At 51.2% G+C, this 19,744-nt stretch overlaps 1 protein-coding gene across 2 annotated transcripts; it reads right to left on the bottom strand.

Annotated features, from left to right (window-relative positions):
- Positions 1 to 1,456: 1,456 nt before the first annotated feature.
- On the bottom strand, positions 1,457 to 16,555 carry VPS11 (VPS11 core subunit of CORVET and HOPS complexes). Of its 2 annotated transcripts, none has more exons than XM_062197175.1 (16): positions 16,253 to 16,555; positions 14,707 to 14,878; positions 14,449 to 14,584; positions 13,995 to 14,158; positions 12,373 to 12,620; positions 11,435 to 11,636; positions 10,899 to 11,050; positions 7,677 to 7,863; positions 7,161 to 7,307; positions 6,867 to 7,055; positions 6,599 to 6,760; positions 6,223 to 6,362; positions 5,932 to 6,134; positions 5,631 to 5,802; positions 2,064 to 2,286; positions 1,457 to 1,933 (listed from the first exon to the last, which is right to left on the bottom strand). In XM_062197175.1, exons 1-16 carry the CDS (start codon positions 16,510 to 16,512, stop codon positions 1,769 to 1,771), a joined length of 2,922 nt encoding a protein of 973 aa, XP_062053159.1. In that variant the 5' UTR covers positions 16,513 to 16,555; the 3' UTR covers positions 1,457 to 1,768. The 2 variants fall into 2 exon arrangements, with proteins under 2 accessions (XP_062053159.1, XP_062053160.1); XM_062197176.1 differs by having other exon boundaries at positions 14,707 to 14,855; positions 16,326 to 16,554.
- Positions 16,556 to 19,744: the final 3,189 nt, after the last annotated feature.

Below are 19,744 nucleotides of genomic sequence, written 5' to 3'. Positions count from 1 at the left end.
CGTTTACGCCACCAGGGCAAGGCTGTGGATGCTTCATATTTCCGATCTGTCAGAATCAGGCAAATGTAGCATCCTTATTCTTTGTTCCTTTCAAGGTGCTTTTGAATGGCAACAGCTTTCTTAATGAAATGATAGGGATCCTCCGTAAGATCAGGAGCCAGACCCCTGCACTTCAGGATTCTCAAGACTTCATTGCCTGTCACAACGCACTTGTGTGGGTCACACCGTTCTGTGAGGGAGCCAGGCCCTTTCTGGCCAGTGTCTAACTGCTCCTCTACGTCCTCAGCGGTCAGCTTCAGTCAGGTGGGGGCAGGGCAGGGCCTACTGGGACAGGCCCCTCCCGGGAAGTGCACGTGACCCAGCTGCGGACAGGCCGCAAAAAAAAAAAAAAAAAAAAAAAAAAAACAACAACAACAACCAAAAAAACCCACGCATTTCTGTTTTTCACATGAGGAAATATGTTCACAGAAATTAGTCATGCTTAGGGGCTGCACCTCTGAGGCAGTGGGGTTAAGCTGCTGCCTGCAAAGCTGGCATCTCACAGAGTGCCAGCGACCCCATCCAGCTCCCTGCCAACGTGCCTGGCACTTGGGTCCCTGCCACCCAGTAAAGACCTCGGTTGGAGCTCCTGGCTCCCAGCCTTGGCCTGGCCCAGCCCTGGCTATGGCAGCCACTTGGGGAGTGAACCAGCGGATGAAAAAGCTTTGTCTCTCCTTCTCTGTAACTTGCCCTTCAAATAAATAAATCTTTAAAAAACCCACAGTTATGAAGCAGGAGCTAACAGCATTGTTGGTGGAAGAGAAGGCTTAGCTTCTCCAGTAGTGTCACAGTCGTGAACTGAGCACCTGTGTGCGAACCTTGGGCCCCAGTTGACCGCTCGGGCCTTTATGACCCCCATACACGCACTGCCCTAAGTGAAAAGCGCCGCTGGGACTCAGACCCAGGGGAGCTGGTCCAATGTGTACTCACGGCCACTACAGTACTGCTTCTATGTGTCACAAATACCACAAGTGCCTTCAATCTGAAACACCCATGTCAATAAACACGCCTGTAGGAAGACTACTCTCACAGGAAGTGTAACCCAAATTCCACAGCAGCATCAACTTCAGCTGGCTCAACAGAAGACCTTCTATCCTGTTTATCACCAGGTAGTGAGTCCAGCAAGACCGCAAGAACTCCTTAGGAAGGGAGGCTGAGCCCCAGGCTTCCCCCAGAATCTGCCTTCTATTGAAGGCAGAATATCTGACCCAAACACGAGGCAGAGACCAGCGGCATTCTGGGTGCTCAGTGGTTAGGCTCTTGCAGAGTGCTCAGTGAAGCAGAGGCCATAGGCCTCACGCACACCACAGTGAGGTCTCCAGTCAACACGACCTGCAGGGGCTCTGCAGGAAGGAACTGGAGTCTAGAACACAGGGAAGTACATTGGGCACAGCTACGAACCACCAGGAAGTCCCCGGAAGAAATCCTCCACCCCCCAAATCATGATATTCGTTTATTTATAGTAAGGACCCAAGCACAGCCTGGTGCTCTTGGGTGCAGAATAAAGCTGCTATTGTCCACACGCAGAGGTTGCCGAGGTGCCCGCCCCCGCTGGTCTGAATGCTCTAGCTGCTCATCAGCAGGAGGGAGGGGCCCTGCAGGAGGAGGCAGGAGAAGAAGGCCCCCGGGCTCCTGAGCTGTGGGCACGGCCGCCCAGCCCTCCGCGCGGCCGCCTCAGTCGCCCGTTGGTCCGCTGGGCCTCCGCGGTCACCGCTTTCTCACGAGCTGCTTAAGTGCCCCTCCTGGAGTGCATCAGCAGGTCCCGCTGCAGCCCCGCCTCCAGGCTGGGGGGCAGTCTGGCTGTGGGCGGGTCGGTCAGCAGAGTCAGTTTGTTGAAAACCCCTCTGCCAAAGTAGTCGGCAATCACGGAGAAGCTGTCATTGGAGCACTTGAGCTGCAGGGGAAGAGGGAAGAACCGTAACAGAAGTGACATTTCCTAAATGAGGAGAGGAGCCAAGCCCCACAGTGCCCCAGGGACTCTGGGACACTGGGGATCCCCCGCCCCCCCAGCCCACTCATCCCACCTGGTGCTGGAACTGATCGTGGAGATCTCGTTTCTGTTCCTGGGCCCGAATCATATCCATGACCTTCCGGTTTTCCGGGAGGCAGGTGGGGCAGTCGGCATCACTTTCGGAGTAACTCTCAAAGCAGTGCTGGTGGAAGGAGTGGCCACACAGGAAGTGCACCGAGGGCAGCTCCAAGGCACTGTTGCAGATGCTGCACTTGGTCTTCTGGAAAATCTTCGGACTACAGGCAAGGGAGACCGACAGGAGTGGCCGAGAGTGAGGACAGGGCCACGGCCCAGGGGGGACAGAGGGTGGCTGGAGAACACTAGACTCGCTCCTCTCGCCTCGAGGGAGGCTGCTGAGGACGGCAGCCCTGGGGCTGGAGTGAGCCTCTGTGTGCTCTGGGCAAGCCCGAGTCACCCCCGGGGACAGTTTTCTCAAGTGCCAGGAAACTGCCTTCCAGGTCTGCACTCAGCTGTGACCCTTTGGGGGAGGCCTGTCCTGTCCTGGCCTCATCTGAAACTGTCACACACACTTCTTCCCCACTCTCCCTCTTTTTTTTTTTTTTTTTTTGTTTCCCATGTGATGGTTCATTTCTTTTTTTTTTTTTTTTTTTTTTGACAGGCAGAGTGGACAGTGAGAGAGAGAGAGACAGAGAGAAAGGTCTTCCTTTGCTGTTGGTTCACCGTCCAATGGCCGCCACGGCCGGCGCGCCGTGCTGATCCAAAGGCAGGAGCCAGGTACTTCTCCTGGTCTCCCATGGGGTGCAGGGCCCAAGGACTTGGGCCATCCTCCACTGCCTTCTGGGGCCACAGCAGAGAGCTGGCCTGGAAGAGGGGCAAGCGGGATAGAATCTGGCGCCCCGACCGGGACTAGAACCCAGTGTGCTGGCGCCACAAGGCAGAGGATTAGCCTATTGAGCCGCAGCCCTGGCCACCTCCATTTTCTCCTCAGAACCTGCCACCACCACCTCACACACTGGAAGAGTTGGCCTACCTCAGGGCCTTCTGTCTGTGTCTCCCTCTACGACATGAGTGCCATGAGTGCCATGAAAGCAGGGCCTGGGACATGATCCAGGCACAGTAAATATTTGTGGAATCAAGAAATTGTTGTTCTCTAATAAACGTTTTACAAGGTTAAGCGCACATAAGATTAAGAGTCGGATTTGACATGTAACTCTAAGTAATCTGCTTCATGTATTTTATTTTTTTTTAAGATTTATTTTATTTATTTGAGAGGTAGAGTTACAGACAGTGAGAGGGAGAGACAGAGAGAGGTCTTCCCTCCATTGGTTCACTCCCCAAATGACCGCAACAGCCAGAGCTGCACCAAGCCGAAGCCAGGAGCCAAGAGCTTCTTCCAGGTCTCCCATGTGGGTGCAGGGGCCCAAGGACTTGGGCCATCCTCTACTGCTTTCCCAGGCCATAGCAGAGAGCTGGATTGGAAGAGGAGCAGCCGGGACTAGAACCAGTGTCCATATGGGATGCCGGCAACGTAGGCAGAGGATTAACCTACTTGTACCACGGCGCCAGCTCCCACTTCATGTATTTTCTAAAGCCAAGCTCAGAATGGATTCCAATCACAACTTAGATGTGTGTTTGGAACAGCTAGAAAATAAGTAGAGAGAAAGAAAAGTACTTGCTACAAGATAATATCCCTCAAAGCCCCATAAGTAATGATTTGTGTAATAAGCTACTCTGGAATTCCCCCATTAAAACAGATCTTCCACAAAGAAGACAAATACTGCATGTTCTCCCGTGTATGTGGGAGCTAAAATTAAAAAAATAATAATAATAAAGCTTGTATTAGTTTTGCTGCAAGTATTTTGTCAAATTTTGTTTTCAATCTGTGTCAAACTGATAGGAATGATATACTACCATAGTTTAATGTTTTCGTAACTATTTAAAATTTATTTTATGGGGCCAGATAGCATACGGGTGCCAGTTCACGTTGAAGCTGCTCCACATCTATTCCAGCTCCCTGCTAATGGCCTGGGAAAAGTGGGGGAGGATGGCCCAAGAGTCTGGGCCCCTGCACCCATGTGGTAGACTCAGATGAAGCTCCTGGCTCCGGGCTTTGGCTTGGCCCAATTCTGGTCATTGCAGCCACCTGATGAGTAAACCAGTGGATGGAAAATTCCCGACTCTCCCTCTAACTCTTTCAAATAATAAGTAAATCTGTAAAAAATAATTAAAAAAATAAAATGTAGGGGTTGGCACTGTGGCGTAGTGGGTAAAGCTGCCACTGGCTTTGCCAGCATCCCATATGGGTGCCGGTTTGAGTCCCGGCTGCTCCACTTCGGATCCAGCTCTCTGCTGTGGCCTGGGAAAACAGTGGAATATGGCCCAAGTCCTTGGGCCCCTGTACCCACATGGGAGACCCAGAAGAAGCTCTTGGATCCTGGCTTTGGATCGGCCCAGCTCTGGCTGTTGTGGCCATTTGGTTTGAGAATGAACCAGCAGATGGAAGACACACACACACATACACATACACATACACACACCTGTCTCTCTGTAACTCTACCTTTCAAACAAATAAACCTTTAGGAAAAAAAGAGTTCTGAAAAAAAAATAAGTAAAATAAAATTGACTTTAAGAGTGAAGTTAAACACCTTTTAAGTCGATTATTGTTTATTTATAACCCCTGCCTATTTTTCTGCTGGACTATGGTCAATTTATTTATTCAACTCTTTATTTGGTAAAACCATTAAGCCTTTGACTGCAATATAAATTTAAAATGTTATCTAATAAAATAAATTAAATATTCAGTTAAAAGAAATAAAAACCAGATGTTCAAGGGGCAGCACTGTGGCATATTACGCCTCCACTTGCCACATCAGAGTCCCATATGATAATGCTCGTTTGAGTTCTGGCTGCTCTGCTCAACTCCAGCTTCCTGCTGACATGCCTGGGAAGGAGGCAGCGACAGCCCAAGCCCTTGGGCGCCTGCCACTCAGGCGAGACACATGGAGTTCCTGGCTCCTGACTTTGGCCTGGCACAGAACTGCCTATTGTGGTCATTTGGGGAGTGAACCAGTAGATGCAACATTCTCTGTCTCTCTGATGCTCTTTTTTTTTTTTTTTAATTTTTTATTTATTCGTTTGAGGTATAGTTACAGACAGAGAGGGAGAGACAAAGAAAATGACCCTCCACCCGCTGGTTCACTACCCAAATGGCCGCAACAGCCAGAGCTGAGCTGATCTGAAGCCAGGAGCCAGGAGCTTCTTCTGGGTCTCCCACATGGGTGTGGGGGCCCAAGCACTTGGACCACCTTCTACTGCTTTCCCAGGCCATTAGCAGGGAGCGGGATTGGAAAAGCAACAGCTAGGACAAGAACTGGAACCCATATGGGATGCCGGCATGGCAGGCAGAGACTTAGCCCCCTATGCCACAGCGCTGCCCCAATGCTGTGCCTTCCAAACAAACAAATCCGTCTTGAAAAAACACCTCTTCAAGACTAAAAATGCACAAACACGCACATACAATCCTGTCTTCTGCCTCTGACGTGTTTTTACTACACCCCTTGAGGAACAGGATCACAGCCTGGACCCCTCCCCTCCCCCTGCACATTCAGATGCTAGGTACCTTGCCTTGAGTTCCTGGATCTCCTGGCGGATGCGAGTGGTCTCCTCTCGGTACCTCCGCACCCGCAGCTCATCCTGTGCGATCTGCTGGCTCTGCTTCTGCAGTTTTTGGACCAGGTAGTCCCGGATGACAGACAGAGTAGCCGTGGAGTTGTGGGCCAGGGTCTGCACCACTGAGAGGGGGTCCGAAAGGAAACAGCAGGGTGAGCTGAGCAGCAAGCTCTGGACGGAGCGGAAGGACCCTGGCCACAGAGCCCTTCGTGGTCGGCAGCCAAGCACCCCCGACCCCACCCTCCCAGTACCTAGAAGGGGAGGCATGAGGTTCCTGGTCTCGATGTGCTTGAGCACGGCCGCCACGTACTCCTTGCAGTCCTCCTCCTTGCGGGCGAAGTAGCTGAGGGCCTGTTCCCAGAGGGAGGGGTCCTGCTCGCCATGGCGCTCACACACGGCGATCACCTGCCGGTACTGCTCATGCTGCATGTGGTAGTGCATTATCTGCTGGAACCTGGGGCCGGGCAAGGGGCACAGCTCAGGGGCTGTCCCTGGGACACGCCCTGAATCCGTCCCCTTCTCGGGAAGTTCCCGACGCTTACAGCTTGCCCTGCTCATAGAGGTAAAGGACCCCGTCCTGGAAGTCGTGCATCTGGCACAGGACCAGGGCCTTGTCAAAGACATCACAGAAGCGGCCGCTCTTCAGCAGGGAGATGGCCTCTGCGTGAAGCTTCTCTTTGACCTGGGGAGGAAGGAGGGCAGAGCTGCTGGACATGCAGAAAACTCACAGGGTCTCTTGGAAGCAGGCCAATCAGCAGGTTCTTTCCCTCAGCCCAGTTTCCCCTGCCCCAGTTAGCCCCATGGATGAGGGGTCACCGCTGGTCTCAGAAATGAGTGTAGTAACAGGCAGCCCCCAAGAATGGAGGCACCAAGAACCGTCTGCTCTCCAGCACACCCGTGCCTCTGGCCGGGGATCACCTGGGGCTCCTTCTCATGGGCCCAGTTCTGCAGGCGCAGCTCGAGGAGTGTGTCGTAGACGCCCTGGGGGGAGTCTGGCTGCACCTCGCTCATATGCTCCAAGAAGGCTTTCAGCTCTCGCGGGTTGTTGGCAAAGATGGGGATGAACTCTTCCGAGTTGGCCTAGGACGCCAAGGGAGGAGAGGGGAGGCAGGGTGAGTGGGCTCGGTTCCCAGGAGGCCCCTACGGTGATCCTGGCTGTCCACAGCTGCTCCACCAAAGGCCTTACCCTGCAGACTGGAGCCTCCCTGTCGCCTCGGCCTCCCGTGCTGGGCCGGTAGTCGGTGCAGAGTCCCTTCAGCAACTGGGTCGTCTGCTCTGGGGTGTGGTGCATGAGGGTCTTCCCGTAGCGCTTCATGTTGCTTTCGGCCTGCTCGAAAGGCAGCTTGCCGATGTACTGAAGAGCTTCCTGGTAATTCTGCGGGGCGGTGAGAGGCTGGCTAGCACCTGCTCCTGACTCACTCAGCCTCCTGCCGCATCCTCAAGATGAACAGGGCTCTGAGCGAGTCAGGATCTTACCCACCTTAATGTCCTCGAGCTGGATCTTCAAGTACCACTCGTGATGCGCGTGGTTCTCAGCCAGGTAGAGGGCGTGGGAGTAGTAGCCAGCCTGCCGGAGGACCTTGATGGCCGTCTCCACGTCAAAATGGACTTCACTCTCGCTCTTTGTCTGCCAGGGAGACACCAGACAGAGTCATTCGCACAGAGGTGGCTGGAGAAGGGAAAGGAAACAAGCAGCCGGTGTTAAGACAGATTCCTAAGGGGTACTAAAGCCCAGGCTTGGGGAACACGAGGCCAGCCTGCCTCTCAGGCCCTCCTGGGGACACAGCTTCCTCAATGTCACTTCTCTGGCCTGAGATACATGAAAAGGAGGGGAGATGGGAGAAAAATGGCAGGACAGCTACTATGCTCCCCATTTACAGAGGGTGCAGGTCCCCAGATGAAGGTCAGCCTTTGCATTCTCGTGCCTGGCTACAGAAGGGGAAGCCCCAGTGCACAACGGGGACCCCCGGAACCCTCTCCCAACGCCGCCCTGCACCTTGATGAACTCCTCCAGCTTTGAGCTGTCCTTCAGCTTGGTATAGCAGTTGAGGAGCAGGGTGGTATGGTCGGCATTGGCCAGAGACTGGCGGTGCAGGGTCTGCAGGTAGGCGGTCAGGTTGTGGATGCGCTGTGCATCCAGAAACTTGCGGATCACATAGGATGGCTCCAGCTTCCCAATGGTTCTGGAGACACAAACATCATCTGCATCAGGGCACTTCTCAAACTTGCATGCAGGAGAATCGCTGCAGAGCATGTCACAATGCAAGCTGCTGCAGCAGGCCTGGCAGAGGCCCAAGATTCTGCATTTCTGATGGTCTCAGGTAGTACCAGTCTGCTAGACTGTGCTGCAGTGAGCACCAAGGTCCTGCATCACTGGTTTTGTTCTGTTTTGTTCTGTTTTTCCCTCAACTGACAAGTAAAAACTGCAATAGGGGCCAGCGTTGTGGTACAGTGAGTCAGGCCCCTGCTTAGGACACCAGTATTCCAATCCCAATTCCAGAGCGCTGGCTCATGTTCTGGCTACTCTGTTTCCAATCCAGCCTCCTGCTAATGTACCAGGGAAGGCCCAGATGATGGCCCAAATACTTGGGCCCATGCTACCCAAGTGGGAGAACAGCATGAAGTTCCAGTTTCCTGGCTGCAGCCTGGCCCAGACCTGGCTGTTGTGGTTATTTGGGGAGTGAACCAGCAGATGGAAGCACTAATTCTGCCACTTTTTCAAATAAATAAATAAATAAATAAATAAATAAATCTTTAGGGGGGAAAAGCGTACGTATTTATGGGGTGCCATGTGAAGTTTCAACACATGTGTACATCATATAATTCCAAATCTAGGTAAACACATTTATCTCCTCAAACATATCACTTCTCATGATGAAAACATTCAGTATCTCCTCTTGTAGTTCTGAAATACACGGTCCATTATCAGTCCCTATAGTCACCCTACTGTGTAACAGATGTGAAAATTTTCTCTAACTGTGACTTAACTCTGATTGCCCAAACTTTCCCACCCCTCTCCCCAGCCTCTGGGGACCACCACTCGACCAGCTGCACTTGTCTTTCTGTGCCCAACTTTTTTCACTGAACATGATGACCGCTAGTTCTACCCACGTCACAAATGACAGGACTTCATCTTTTTTAATGGCTGAATAGAATTCCACTGTGTCTATGTGCCACATTTTCTTTACCCACTCATCAGCTGGACACCTCAGCGGATCCTATACGTTGACTATCACATATGGTGCTGTAACACTGTATGTGGGAGGACACATGTCTTTCCGACAGACTGATTTCATTTCCCTTGAGTACATACCCAGCAGTGGGACTACTCGATCACATAGTAATTTTATTTTTTTTAAAAAAGATTTATGTATCTAATTTGAAGGGCAGAGTTACAGAAAGGAAGAGAGACAGAGACACACAGAGAGAATATGAAAGACAGAAAAAAGACATCTACTGGTTCACTTTCCAAATGGCTGCAACAGCCAGGGCTAGGCCAGGCTGGACTCAGCGGCCTGGAACTCCATCTGGGTCTCCCACATAGGTGGCAGGGACCCAAGCACTTGGGCCATCTTCTACTTCCTTCCCAGGTGTATTAGTAGGGAGCTGGATCATACATGGAACAAATGGGACTCGAACCAGTACTCATGTGAGATGCTGGTGTCAAAGTGGCTTCACTTACTGCCCACGCCTCCGGCCCCTATTTTTAATTTTTTGAGGAACCTCTGTACTGTTTTCCTCAACTGCTGTACAATTTACCTTGTAACCACAGGGTATGAGAATTGCCCGTTCTCCACATCCTCACCTGCAGGCATTTTTTTAAAAAAACTTATTTATTTTATTTATTTGAGAAGTAGAGACAGAGCAAGTTCTATCCTGTTCACTCCCCAAATGCCTGTAACAGTGGGAATGGCCTGGCCAAAGCCAGGAGCCAAGAACTCAATCTAGGTCTTTCACATGGGTAGCAGGGATCCAGTTACTGAGCCATCACCTCTGCCCCCCAGGGTGTGCGTTAGTAGGAAGCTAGAATCAGGAGAGTAGACAGGACTCAAACCCGTGAACACCAACATAATGGGATGTGAGTGTCCCGGGCGGTGTCTTAACCACCACACCAAACAACCGTCTCTGGGCTGTCTGGAAAGTAGTCATCCTAACTAGAATGAAGTTGGTTCTTAAACTTGGTTGAAAATAGGAAAAATGAGAAAAAAGCTGGCCAGATTTCTAAAACAGTATAGAAACAAGAGATATGGGGCCAGCACTGTGGCACAGAGGGTAAAGCCTCTGCCTGTGATGCCGGCATCCCATATAGTTGCTGGTTCAAGTCTCAGCTGCTCCACTTCCAATCCAGCTCTCTGCTATGGCCTGGGAAAGCAGTAGATGGCCCAAGTCCTTGGGCCCCTGTACCCACATGGGAGACCAGGAAGAAGCTCCTGGCTCCTGGCTTCAGATCGGCGTACCTCTGGCTGTTGCAGCCAATTGGGGAGTGAACAAGCGGATGGAAGACCTCTCTCTGTCTCTGCCTCTCTGTAACTCTGCCTTTTAAGTAAATAAAATAAATCTTTAGAAAAAAAGAAACAAGAGATAAACTCTCTTTTTCCTTTAAAGAACCAAGAAATATGAATCTTTAAAAAGGCTAGGCTTAAGTTTAAAATAAGAGGTCATCATCAGTTCAATTGTATACTGATTGGATTTGACCCTAAACACTGCCTTTCTTTCTTTTTTTTTTTTTTTTTTGACAGGCAGAGTGGATAGTGAGAGAGAGAGACAGAGAGAAAGGTCTTCCTTTTTGCCGTTGGTTTACCCTCCAATGGCCGCTGCAGCCAGCGCACCGCGCTGATCCGAAGCCAGGAGCCAGGTGCTTCTCCTGGTCTCCCATGCAGGTGCAGGGCTCAAGGACTTGGGCCATCCTCCACTGCCTTCCGGGGCCATAGCAGAGAGCTATGGCTGGAAGAGGGGCAACCGGGATAGAATCCGGCGCTCCGACCGGGACTAGAACCCGGTGTGCCGGCGCCGCTAGGCGGAGGATTAGCCTGTTAAGCCACGGCGCCGGCCAACACTGCCTTTCCAAAAGGGTACCTTGTCCTCCCATGTGAGATGGTGCAGTTTCCATGGAAAATACGAGCAGTTTGGGATGGAGTTCCAGCCCTCCCCCCACACAGGTCTCAGCCATCTGGCTGCCTGCTGTTCAGAGCTACATCCCCAGTGCCTCCAGACTGACCGGATGTACTGCTGGACAGCGCCGTCATGGTTGCCCTTGCTGTAGAGATGGTCTCCATACTGCATGAAGATCTGGGCCAGCCCGTCACTGTCCAGATGCTGGCTCTTGGCCAGGTTAATTGCCATCTCAAATAGGTTCTTCTTGAACAGCATCTAGAAGAGGAGAGACGTTAGAAAACTGGGAGCAGCAGTCCTGAAAAGACCCCATTCCCAACATGCACCTGCAACACACAAGCTACACGGTCCTGGAGCTGCAACCTGCCCAGAGCCTCAGCATAGCGAGACCTCCCACAGACCCACCTCACCTTGGTTGGTCTTTGCCAACCAAGTGGACCCTGAGAGTGGGCTCAGGCTCCGGGCACTTATGGCCCTTAAAGCCTCATCCCAGGCCATTCATCTTGTGATTCTACCTTAGCTAAGGACATTGAGTCAGACAGTGACCCCAAGGGAAGGGAAACCCTGGGCAAAGTGACTAGGGAGCCTACTTCCGCAGCTGCTTCTGAGCCTGCGCTAGCTCTGGGAACCTGGTGGCCTTGCCTCCAGTTTGGTCTGTGTGTCCTTCTCCTGCAGTGCGTGGACCCGCCCATCCCTCGTCAGCACGTACAGGGAGCCCCATTCAGCAAGCACATCCACTACATCCTCAAAGACAGCGCTATAGGCTATGAACTTGTTGCACAGGTCATAGATGTTGAGAATCTGCTTATCGGAGCTCTGCGAGTCCTGGCTGGTAAACTCTGACCTGCATAGGAAACAGACAGCATCAGACATGTGGATCCCCCATCTCCACTCCCCTTCAGTTCTTTCCTGGGACAAGTGTGGTGCTGCGCATTCCTCCCAGAACAAATCACCACGTCGGCTGCACTGGCAGCTCGCCCCGTAACACCCAGCATTGTGCTGGCAGGTGCAAAGAAAGCACACGGGCCTGATCTTATCTTCTGGGACCCTACCATGAACCCAGACAGCAGACAGATATCCACCCATCTCACAAGTGATCACCCGACGCCTGCTGTGCTTGGTGCCATACGAAAACAAACCAACTTCGACTAGGGAGCACTGCCACCACGCAAGAGTCCCCGCCTCCCCCTTTTACAGGGCTCTGGAAAAACACAACTGTGCTTTGCACTCTTACTACTTTTGAATTTCTCCGCTACCTCAATCCCTTGTTCCTCTGTCCAATTTGGCTAAAGAGTAAAAAAAATCAATATAAATTCCAAATTTCCTGGAACACTCTCGTATACCAGGGCCACTCAGCAAATGAAGCAGCAATGGAGTCAGTGCTTGAGATGGGAGCATCCCTTATCTGCAGCAAAACCACACGTTCTTCAGCAAAGTCGAAGTCTAGGTGCAGTGCAATCTACGTGAAACCGAAGTAGGAGACTGGCAAGACCCAGCCATTAGGATTTTAAAATCTGGATAATTTGGAGGCAACAAGTCCAAGTCTGTCCCTCTCCCTTCCCTTCTCCCTGGGTCCTTACTTGGGGGAAACCTTCCGATCACGAGAGACGATGACGAGGTAGCCTCGAAACCAGTGGGCGATGAGCTTATGGCCCTCAAAGGCGAAGCAGGGCCCACGTTCATCAGGCTGGTACAAGTAGACACAGTCGTCTCCGGCCACAATGAACTGCAGGTCCTGAGAAGGGTCGCTCAGGGCTGAGCAGCGCAGGCCACAGCCGTGGGTGTCCAACTCCACACGGGGGTAGTCCTTCCCGGACACTATATAGGACTGTGGAAGAAAGCAAGCAGTTCAAGGCTCCCTTTGAGGGGTGGCACTGAAGCCTCCATATAAAGTCCTCCCATCTCTGTAAGATGGCACTTCAAAATGCTCAAGGGAAAAACGGAATTAGAAAAGATACAGTTATAGACTGGCGTTGGGAGCAGCAGTAGAGTCAGTGCCTGAGATGCCAGCATCCCTTAACAAAACACCTGGGTTCAAGTCTGAGCAGTTTCTGATCCAGCTTCCTGCTGATGTGCACCCAGGTGTCAGCAGGTGACCGTTCAAGTACTTGGGCTCCTGCCACCCACGTGGGCAACCTGCACTGAGTTCTGGGCTCTTGGCTTTGGCCTACCCTAGCTCCGGCTGTTGTAGGTATTTGGGAACTGAACTGGCATATCGGGGAGCTCTCTGATTTTCCTTTAATAAATTTTTAAAGATTTATTTATGTATTTGAAAGGCAGAGTTACAGAGACAGAGAGAAAGTGAGATCCTCCATCCGCTGGTTCACTCCCCAAATGGCCACAACAGCCAGGGCTGGGCCAGGCTGAAGACATTAGCCAAGAGGCTCTTCCGGGTCTCTCACATGAGTGCAGGGGCCCAAGCACTTGGGCCATCCTCCACTGCTTTCCCAGGCCATTGGCAGGGAGCTGGACTGGAAGCAGAGCAGCTGGAACTCAAACCAGTGCCCATACTGGACGCCAGCAGCACAGGCGGCAGCCTTACCAGCTGTGCCATGGCGCTGGCCCCTCTGCTTTTCAAGTAAAATGAAAAAAAGAAAAAAAAAAAGAGACTGGGGTGAACATGCAGCACAGCACATTAAGCTGCTTCTTGGGACAACTGCGTCCCCTAATGAAGTGAGCGTTTGAGTCCAGCTACTCCACTTCAATCCAGCTTCTTGCTAATGCATCTGGGAGGTGGCAGATAATGGTTCAAGTGTTTGGGCTCCTGCCACCCACATGGGAGACATGGACACAAGTCCCAGTTCCTAGCTTAAGTCTGGTGCAGTCCTGGCTGTTGTGGGCATTTGGGGGACGTACCAGCAGAAGGGAGATCTCTCTTTCTCTGTCACTCTGCCTTTCACGTAGATGAAAAGAAAAAACAGGCTTTTTAGGGGCACCAGAAACCAAAGAGGCAAAGCAACTTGTCCAATATCACATAGCTGAAGGGGAAAACATCAGGCCTTTTCATTACAAGCCCCGTGTTCTTTTCTTACGCTTCCCACTCTCCGATGTGAAGAAATGAAATACTAAGCTGAGCAATGAGTGAAGGATATCTGAAGAAACTTCTAAGCATGCCACCTCTCCCAACAGTTCCTTATCCTAGCCCCCTGAGCAACAGAAAAGTCTTCCTGGCTGCCGCTCAGAGCGGTGGCCTCTGTCATACCTGGACATTCTCTGTTGTCACCACAAACAAGTGGGTGGTCTTTCCTGCTTGGCGAAAGGCCAGTCCAGTAACGGGATAGTTGCCCTTGTGCAAGATCTGGGTCTTGCTATGCCGGTCCCGGGTGATGTCTCCCTTGTTCAATGTCACACTGCCATCAGTGAAACCTGCAGGAGAGCAAGGAGTCGGACTTCAATGAAGGGAAAAGAGGCCAATTAGGAACGCCAAGCTCACCTTACACCCAGACTCTCTAATGGCTTACCTGAATACCGGTACTCCCCGGCTCATTATTAAAGAACAAACTGAAATGCTTTCTCATTCCAAACTTTACTATCTCAAGGCCTCAGTGCAGAACAAAGTGATCTCATGAAAACAAATGAAGAGGAGCCGCAGAAGCAACTCTGAAGGACGTCTACAAAGCATCCAGAAGTGTTACTTCTGCTTTCTTTCTGCTTACCGATGGCCATAAAGTTGAGATTTTCATGGACCGTCAAACAAGACACAACAGTTGGCTCTGTTCCTGGGATGGCAGGAAAGATTCGAGTACAGAGTGGGTTGCCACCATCTCTTTTCTCCAGGTTCCAGATCTTTACCTGTGGACAAACCTCCGAAGTGTAAATGCTGTTCACCCTCCAGCAAAAACAAAACACACATACCAGAAAACAGAAAACATCCGCAGGGTCCCGAATCTTCCCTCTTCCTTTCTGGGACTCACCAGCGGGTTGATACCCTCTTCATCCTCACCAACAGATGCTAGGATGTTGTGCTGCTTCAGCTGGTACAGGTGAGTCACCCGCAGTTTGTAGGCCTGGAAGCCTGTAAGCTGGAGGGAACGTGGCAAGAACCAGATCTGGCCTTCCATATGTGCAGGGCAGTCAAGGTGCTTCCTCTCCAAGAAGAGAAACGATAGTTCCATGGCTTCAATTACCCAGTCAACCACAGTCTGGAAACACTACTACTACACTGGGGCTGGCATTGCGGCCTGGCTGGTCAAGCCACCACTTGCAAAGCCAGCATCCTGGCTCCCTGCTAATGTGCCTGGGAAGCAGCAGATCATGGCTCAAGTGCTTGGGCCCCTGCACCCACGTGGGAGACTCGTACAGAGTTCTGGGCTCCCGGTTCAGCCTAGCCCAGACCTGGCCCTTGTGGCCAGTGGACAAAAGACCTCTTTCTCTGTCTCTCTGCCTTTCAAATAAATAAAATAATTTTTTTAAAAACCTGTGTTACTACTACAGCATAATGAGGAAGTAAGATATTTTGAAAGAGGAACCACATTTACTTAACCTTTATTGCGGCATATTTTTATAATAGTTCTATTTTATTGTTAATCCCTTACCATGATTAACTTATAAATTAAATTTTATCATGGATATGTATATAGAGATGGTCCTGGACCATCAGCTCACAATTTTCCAGTCTCACAATGATGCAAAATCAATATGTATTCACCAGAAACCCAACTTCAAATGTTGAATTTGAAAAGATCAAAATCTTTTCCCAGGCTAGCGATATGCAGTGCGATACGACCCTGGGATGCTGGGCAGCACGGAGAGCCACAGCTCCTCAGCAGCCAGGTGGTCACAGGGCAAAGGACTGACATGCTACAGTGCACCACGTGACTAAGCTCTGCTTGGCAGGATCGTGTTCTACATGCATTTTTGACAAAATATTTTCAACTTAAAATGCTTTCAGCACGATCTAACCGTATTATAAGTTTAGGAACATTTGCCAAGCAAAAAACAATATATAGAGATTTGTAGTATCTATGGTTCCAGGTGTCCCTGGTGGTCTTGGAACCATGGATAAGGGGGAACTGCTTTATCTATGTTTGGATCAGAATCCAAACTAACATGCATACATTATCAAGGATTTCTGACATTACCATGGATTTCTTCCGGCGGAACACCCTGCCTTAAAGAGTGATGGAGCCCAGAGTTTAGGGCAACTACGTGAAGAACGAAGCCACAAATTCCTAGTCTTATCTACCTCCTCTCCCACAATACTGGGCGGGGGAAACCATGACACCTTACACATTCATCCTTTAAAGCCAACCGGCATCCATTTTTTGAACTGATCTTAAGATAACCTTGCCAACTGGCACGACGCCCTTTTTACCGATAAAGAAACTGAAGGCCAGTGGTTACATGACTCGCCCAGGATTGGTCAGTTGACAAACTGGAGAATGGACTTCCTTCTGTCTTCCCTCAGCCCACAGAAGAGCCCTAGCGCCTATCTAAAGGAAGGTGGCCCAGGGCACGAACCACTCTGACAGGTTCCATCCTAGCTGGATCTCTTCAGCGACCGGCAGAGCAAACAGCTCCGGAGGAAGGATATCTCCAAAGACCAGGCTCCCTCGGCCTGAGTCGCAAACCGTGATGCCAGGAGGGAGGCAAAGGAACTTGGAAGCAGCGGATCCGGCGGTAGGCGCGGCCCCGGGAGCCGCCCCATCATTGCCCACGGGCTCCTTCACCAGTTCCTTGTCGAAGAAAACGAAGCGCCGCCACTGCAGGTAGGCCGCCATCTTGGCCGTGGAACTCCGCCTCCAGGAGCTGTGTCACGTGAGCCAAGCCCGCGGGTCACATGATCAGAGGTCCTAGGCGCATGCGCGTCCGGTGTACTGAAGAAGGTGTGGAGGAACCCTAGCTTCCCCGGCTGGGCGAGTGGGCGGGCCTGTGTGCTGTCAGATTTCCTAAGAGCCACTTGTTCTGGGTGGAACTCTAATTGCGCTGGCTAAGATGCCGAACAGCTGGACCCTTCGCCCCTTTGAACATCTGTTTTGTCCTATGTAAAATGCGCGTGCGCGGAGAGATCAGGCTACGGGCTTCGCGAATTGTAACCCGCTGTGCCTAAGAATTGTGTCTAGGCCTCACAGGACTTCATAAGTGAAGCAATATATATGAAACCGATTTTTTGGCCGTTGGAGAGGAGAAATAAAATTAGAAGTTTGTGTCTGCTCCTAGGCATAGATTGTGAACCAGTGTCATTGATTCGTTTTTGTGTCTTGCTTAAAACATGCTGTTCAGGAAGTTGGGAAATACTGATGGGGCTGGAATTCTCAAAGACCCGTGCCCTTTTCCACAGTGGGAAAGAGCAGAAGCCTGGGAGCCGCAGCTATGAGAGCTGAGTAATTTTTGTGTCTGTTTTAAAGACTCACTGTTATATATTTTGCATTTATTTATTTGGAGGGCAGTTAGAGAGGGGAGTGCGAGATCTTCCACCTAGTGGTTTTACTCCATAAATGGCCACCATGGACTGGGCTGGGCCAGGCCGAACCCAGGAGGCAGGAGCTTCATCCAGGTCTCCCATATTTCGTGGCTTCGGATCGGCGCAGCGTGCCGGCAGTAGTGGCCATTTGGAGGGTGAACCAACGGAAGGAAGACCTTTCTCTCTGTCTCTCTTTAACTCTGCCTGTCAAAAAAAAAAAGACCTTTCTCTCCCCCTCTGTCTGTAACTCTGCCTCTCAAATAAATAAGTAAAGTTAAAAACAAAACAAAACAAAACAAAAAACTCTCGGGCCGGCGCTGTGGCACAGGTTAACCCTCTGCCTGTGGCGCTGGCAGCCCGTATGAGCACTGGTTCAAGACCCAGCTCCTCCTCTTCCAATCCAGCTCTCTGCTGTGGCCTGGGAAAGCAGTAGAAGATAGCCCAAGTCCTTGGGCTCCTGCACTTGCATGGGAGACCAGGAAGAAGCACTTGGCTCCTGCCTTCGGATTGGCGCAATTCCAACTGTTGCGGACATTTGGGGAGTGAACCAACAGAAGGAAGGCCTTTCTCTCTGTCTCTCTCTCACACTGTCTGTAACTCTACCTCTCAAATAAATTAAAAAAATATCTTTGGATCAGCACTGTGGCATGGTGTGTTAGGCCACTGCCTGCGGTGCCAGCATCCTATGTGGGTACCAATTCAAGTCTCAGTTGCTCCACTACCGATCCAGCTCCCTGCTGGTGTGCCTGGGAAGGCAGTGGAGGATGACCCAAGTGCTTGGGCCCCTGCACCCATGTGGGAGACCTGGAAGAAGCTCCTGGCTTTGGACGGGCCCAGCCCTGGCTGTTGGGGCCATTTGGGGAGGGAACCAGCAGATGAAAGACTTCTTTCCCTATGCCTGTGCCTCCCTCCCTCTCTGTAACTCTGCCTTCCAAATATGTAAATAAATCTTAAAAAAAAAAAAAAGAATCCCCTCTCTACTCCATCGTTTTTCTCTAGTGGTTGTTAAAGTACTGAGTATAATAAACCTTGATTTCAGAACCACCAACCTCTCACCACATAACTTGGCAGCTTTTTTTTTTTTTTTTTCTGACAGGCAGAGTGGACAGTGAGAGAGATAGAGAGAAAGGTCTTCCTTTTTGCCGTTGGTTCACCCTCCAATGGCCGCCGCGGTAGGTGCACTGCGGCCGGCACACCGCGCCGATCCGATGGCAGGAGCCAGGTGCTTCTCCTGGTCTCCCATGGGGTGCAGGCCCCAAGCACTTGGGCCATCCTCCACTGCCTTCCCGGGCCATAGCAGAGAGCTGGCCTGGAAGAGGGGCAACCGGGATAGAATCCAGTGCCCCAATCAGAACTAGAACCCGGTGTGCCGGCGCCGCAAGGTGGAGGATTAGCCTATTGAGCCACGGTGCCGGCCGGCAGCTTTTCTATCTGGTTTGTTTTACAGTGGTGTATACAATCTATGGTGGGCGTGTCCAGCCAGATCGCCACAACACACTTCAGAAAACCAGTGGTGATTAACAAGTTAGCTCTGGCATGGAGCTCTGCTCTCTTGCCCATAATAGCCTGGAAGACCAGTTTGGTTTCACTTTGGTTTTTGTTTTTTCACTTGAGAGGTAGAGAGACAGAGGCAGACAGAGATCTTCAGCTGGTTTACTCCTCAAATGCTGGAAACAATAGCGGCTGGGCGGGGCTAACACTGGGAGCCTGGAACTCAATCCAAATGGCCCTCGTGAGTGGCAGGGACTCAACTAGTGGAGCCATCAGCTACTGCCTCCCAAGGTGCACATTAGGAAGAATCCTGGAACTGGGAGCAGAACCAGAACTGGACCCCAGCTCTCTGATACGGAACATGGCATCCCAAGCAGCATCTTTTTTTTTTTTTTTTTTTTTTTTTTTTTTTTTTTTTTTTTTTTGACAGGCAGAGTGGACAGTGAGAGAGAGAAAGGTCTTCCTTTTTCTGTTGGTTCACCCCCCAATGGCTGCTGCGGCCGGTGCACCGCGCTGATCCGTAGCCGGGAGCCAGGTGTTTCTCCTGGTCTCCCTTGCAGGTGCAGGGCCCAAGCACTTGGGACATCCTCCACTGCATTCCCAGGCCACAGCAGAGAGCTGGACTGGAAGAGGGGCAACCGGGACAGAATCTAGTGCCCCGACCGGGACTAGAACCTGGTGTGCCAGCGCCGCACGTGGAGGATTAGCCTATTGAGCCACGGCGCCGGCCCCCAAGCAGCATCTTAATCACAGCACCAAATGCCTGCTGGTGCCCACCCTCCAGACACTGGTTTTAGTATTGACAACAGAGCATCAAGAATGACAAGTTATGCACCATTAAAAAAAAAAAAAAGGAATTGAGTTTACTGTTTGTTTGCCATGAGGAGCTAGATAGAGAGGAGTGACCTAGCATTATCTGAGATAGTACGGACATATGGAAGTGTCTATGTGGCTAACATTTGTGAAGTTTAGTTTTCCACCCCTCCACACACAACTTTTTTAGCTTCAGAATATTTTGTTCTTTAGTCCTACAAGCCTGAGTTTCCAGGCTGTAAGAG

Source organism: Lepus europaeus, chromosome 7, assembly GCF_033115175.1.
Source record: "Lepus europaeus isolate LE1 chromosome 7, mLepTim1.pri, whole genome shotgun sequence".
NCBI lineage: Eukaryota > Metazoa > Chordata > Mammalia > Lagomorpha > Leporidae > Lepus > Lepus europaeus.
Note: the sequence above shows the minus strand (reverse complement) of the source record. Positions and strands in the feature narration are given on the sequence as shown.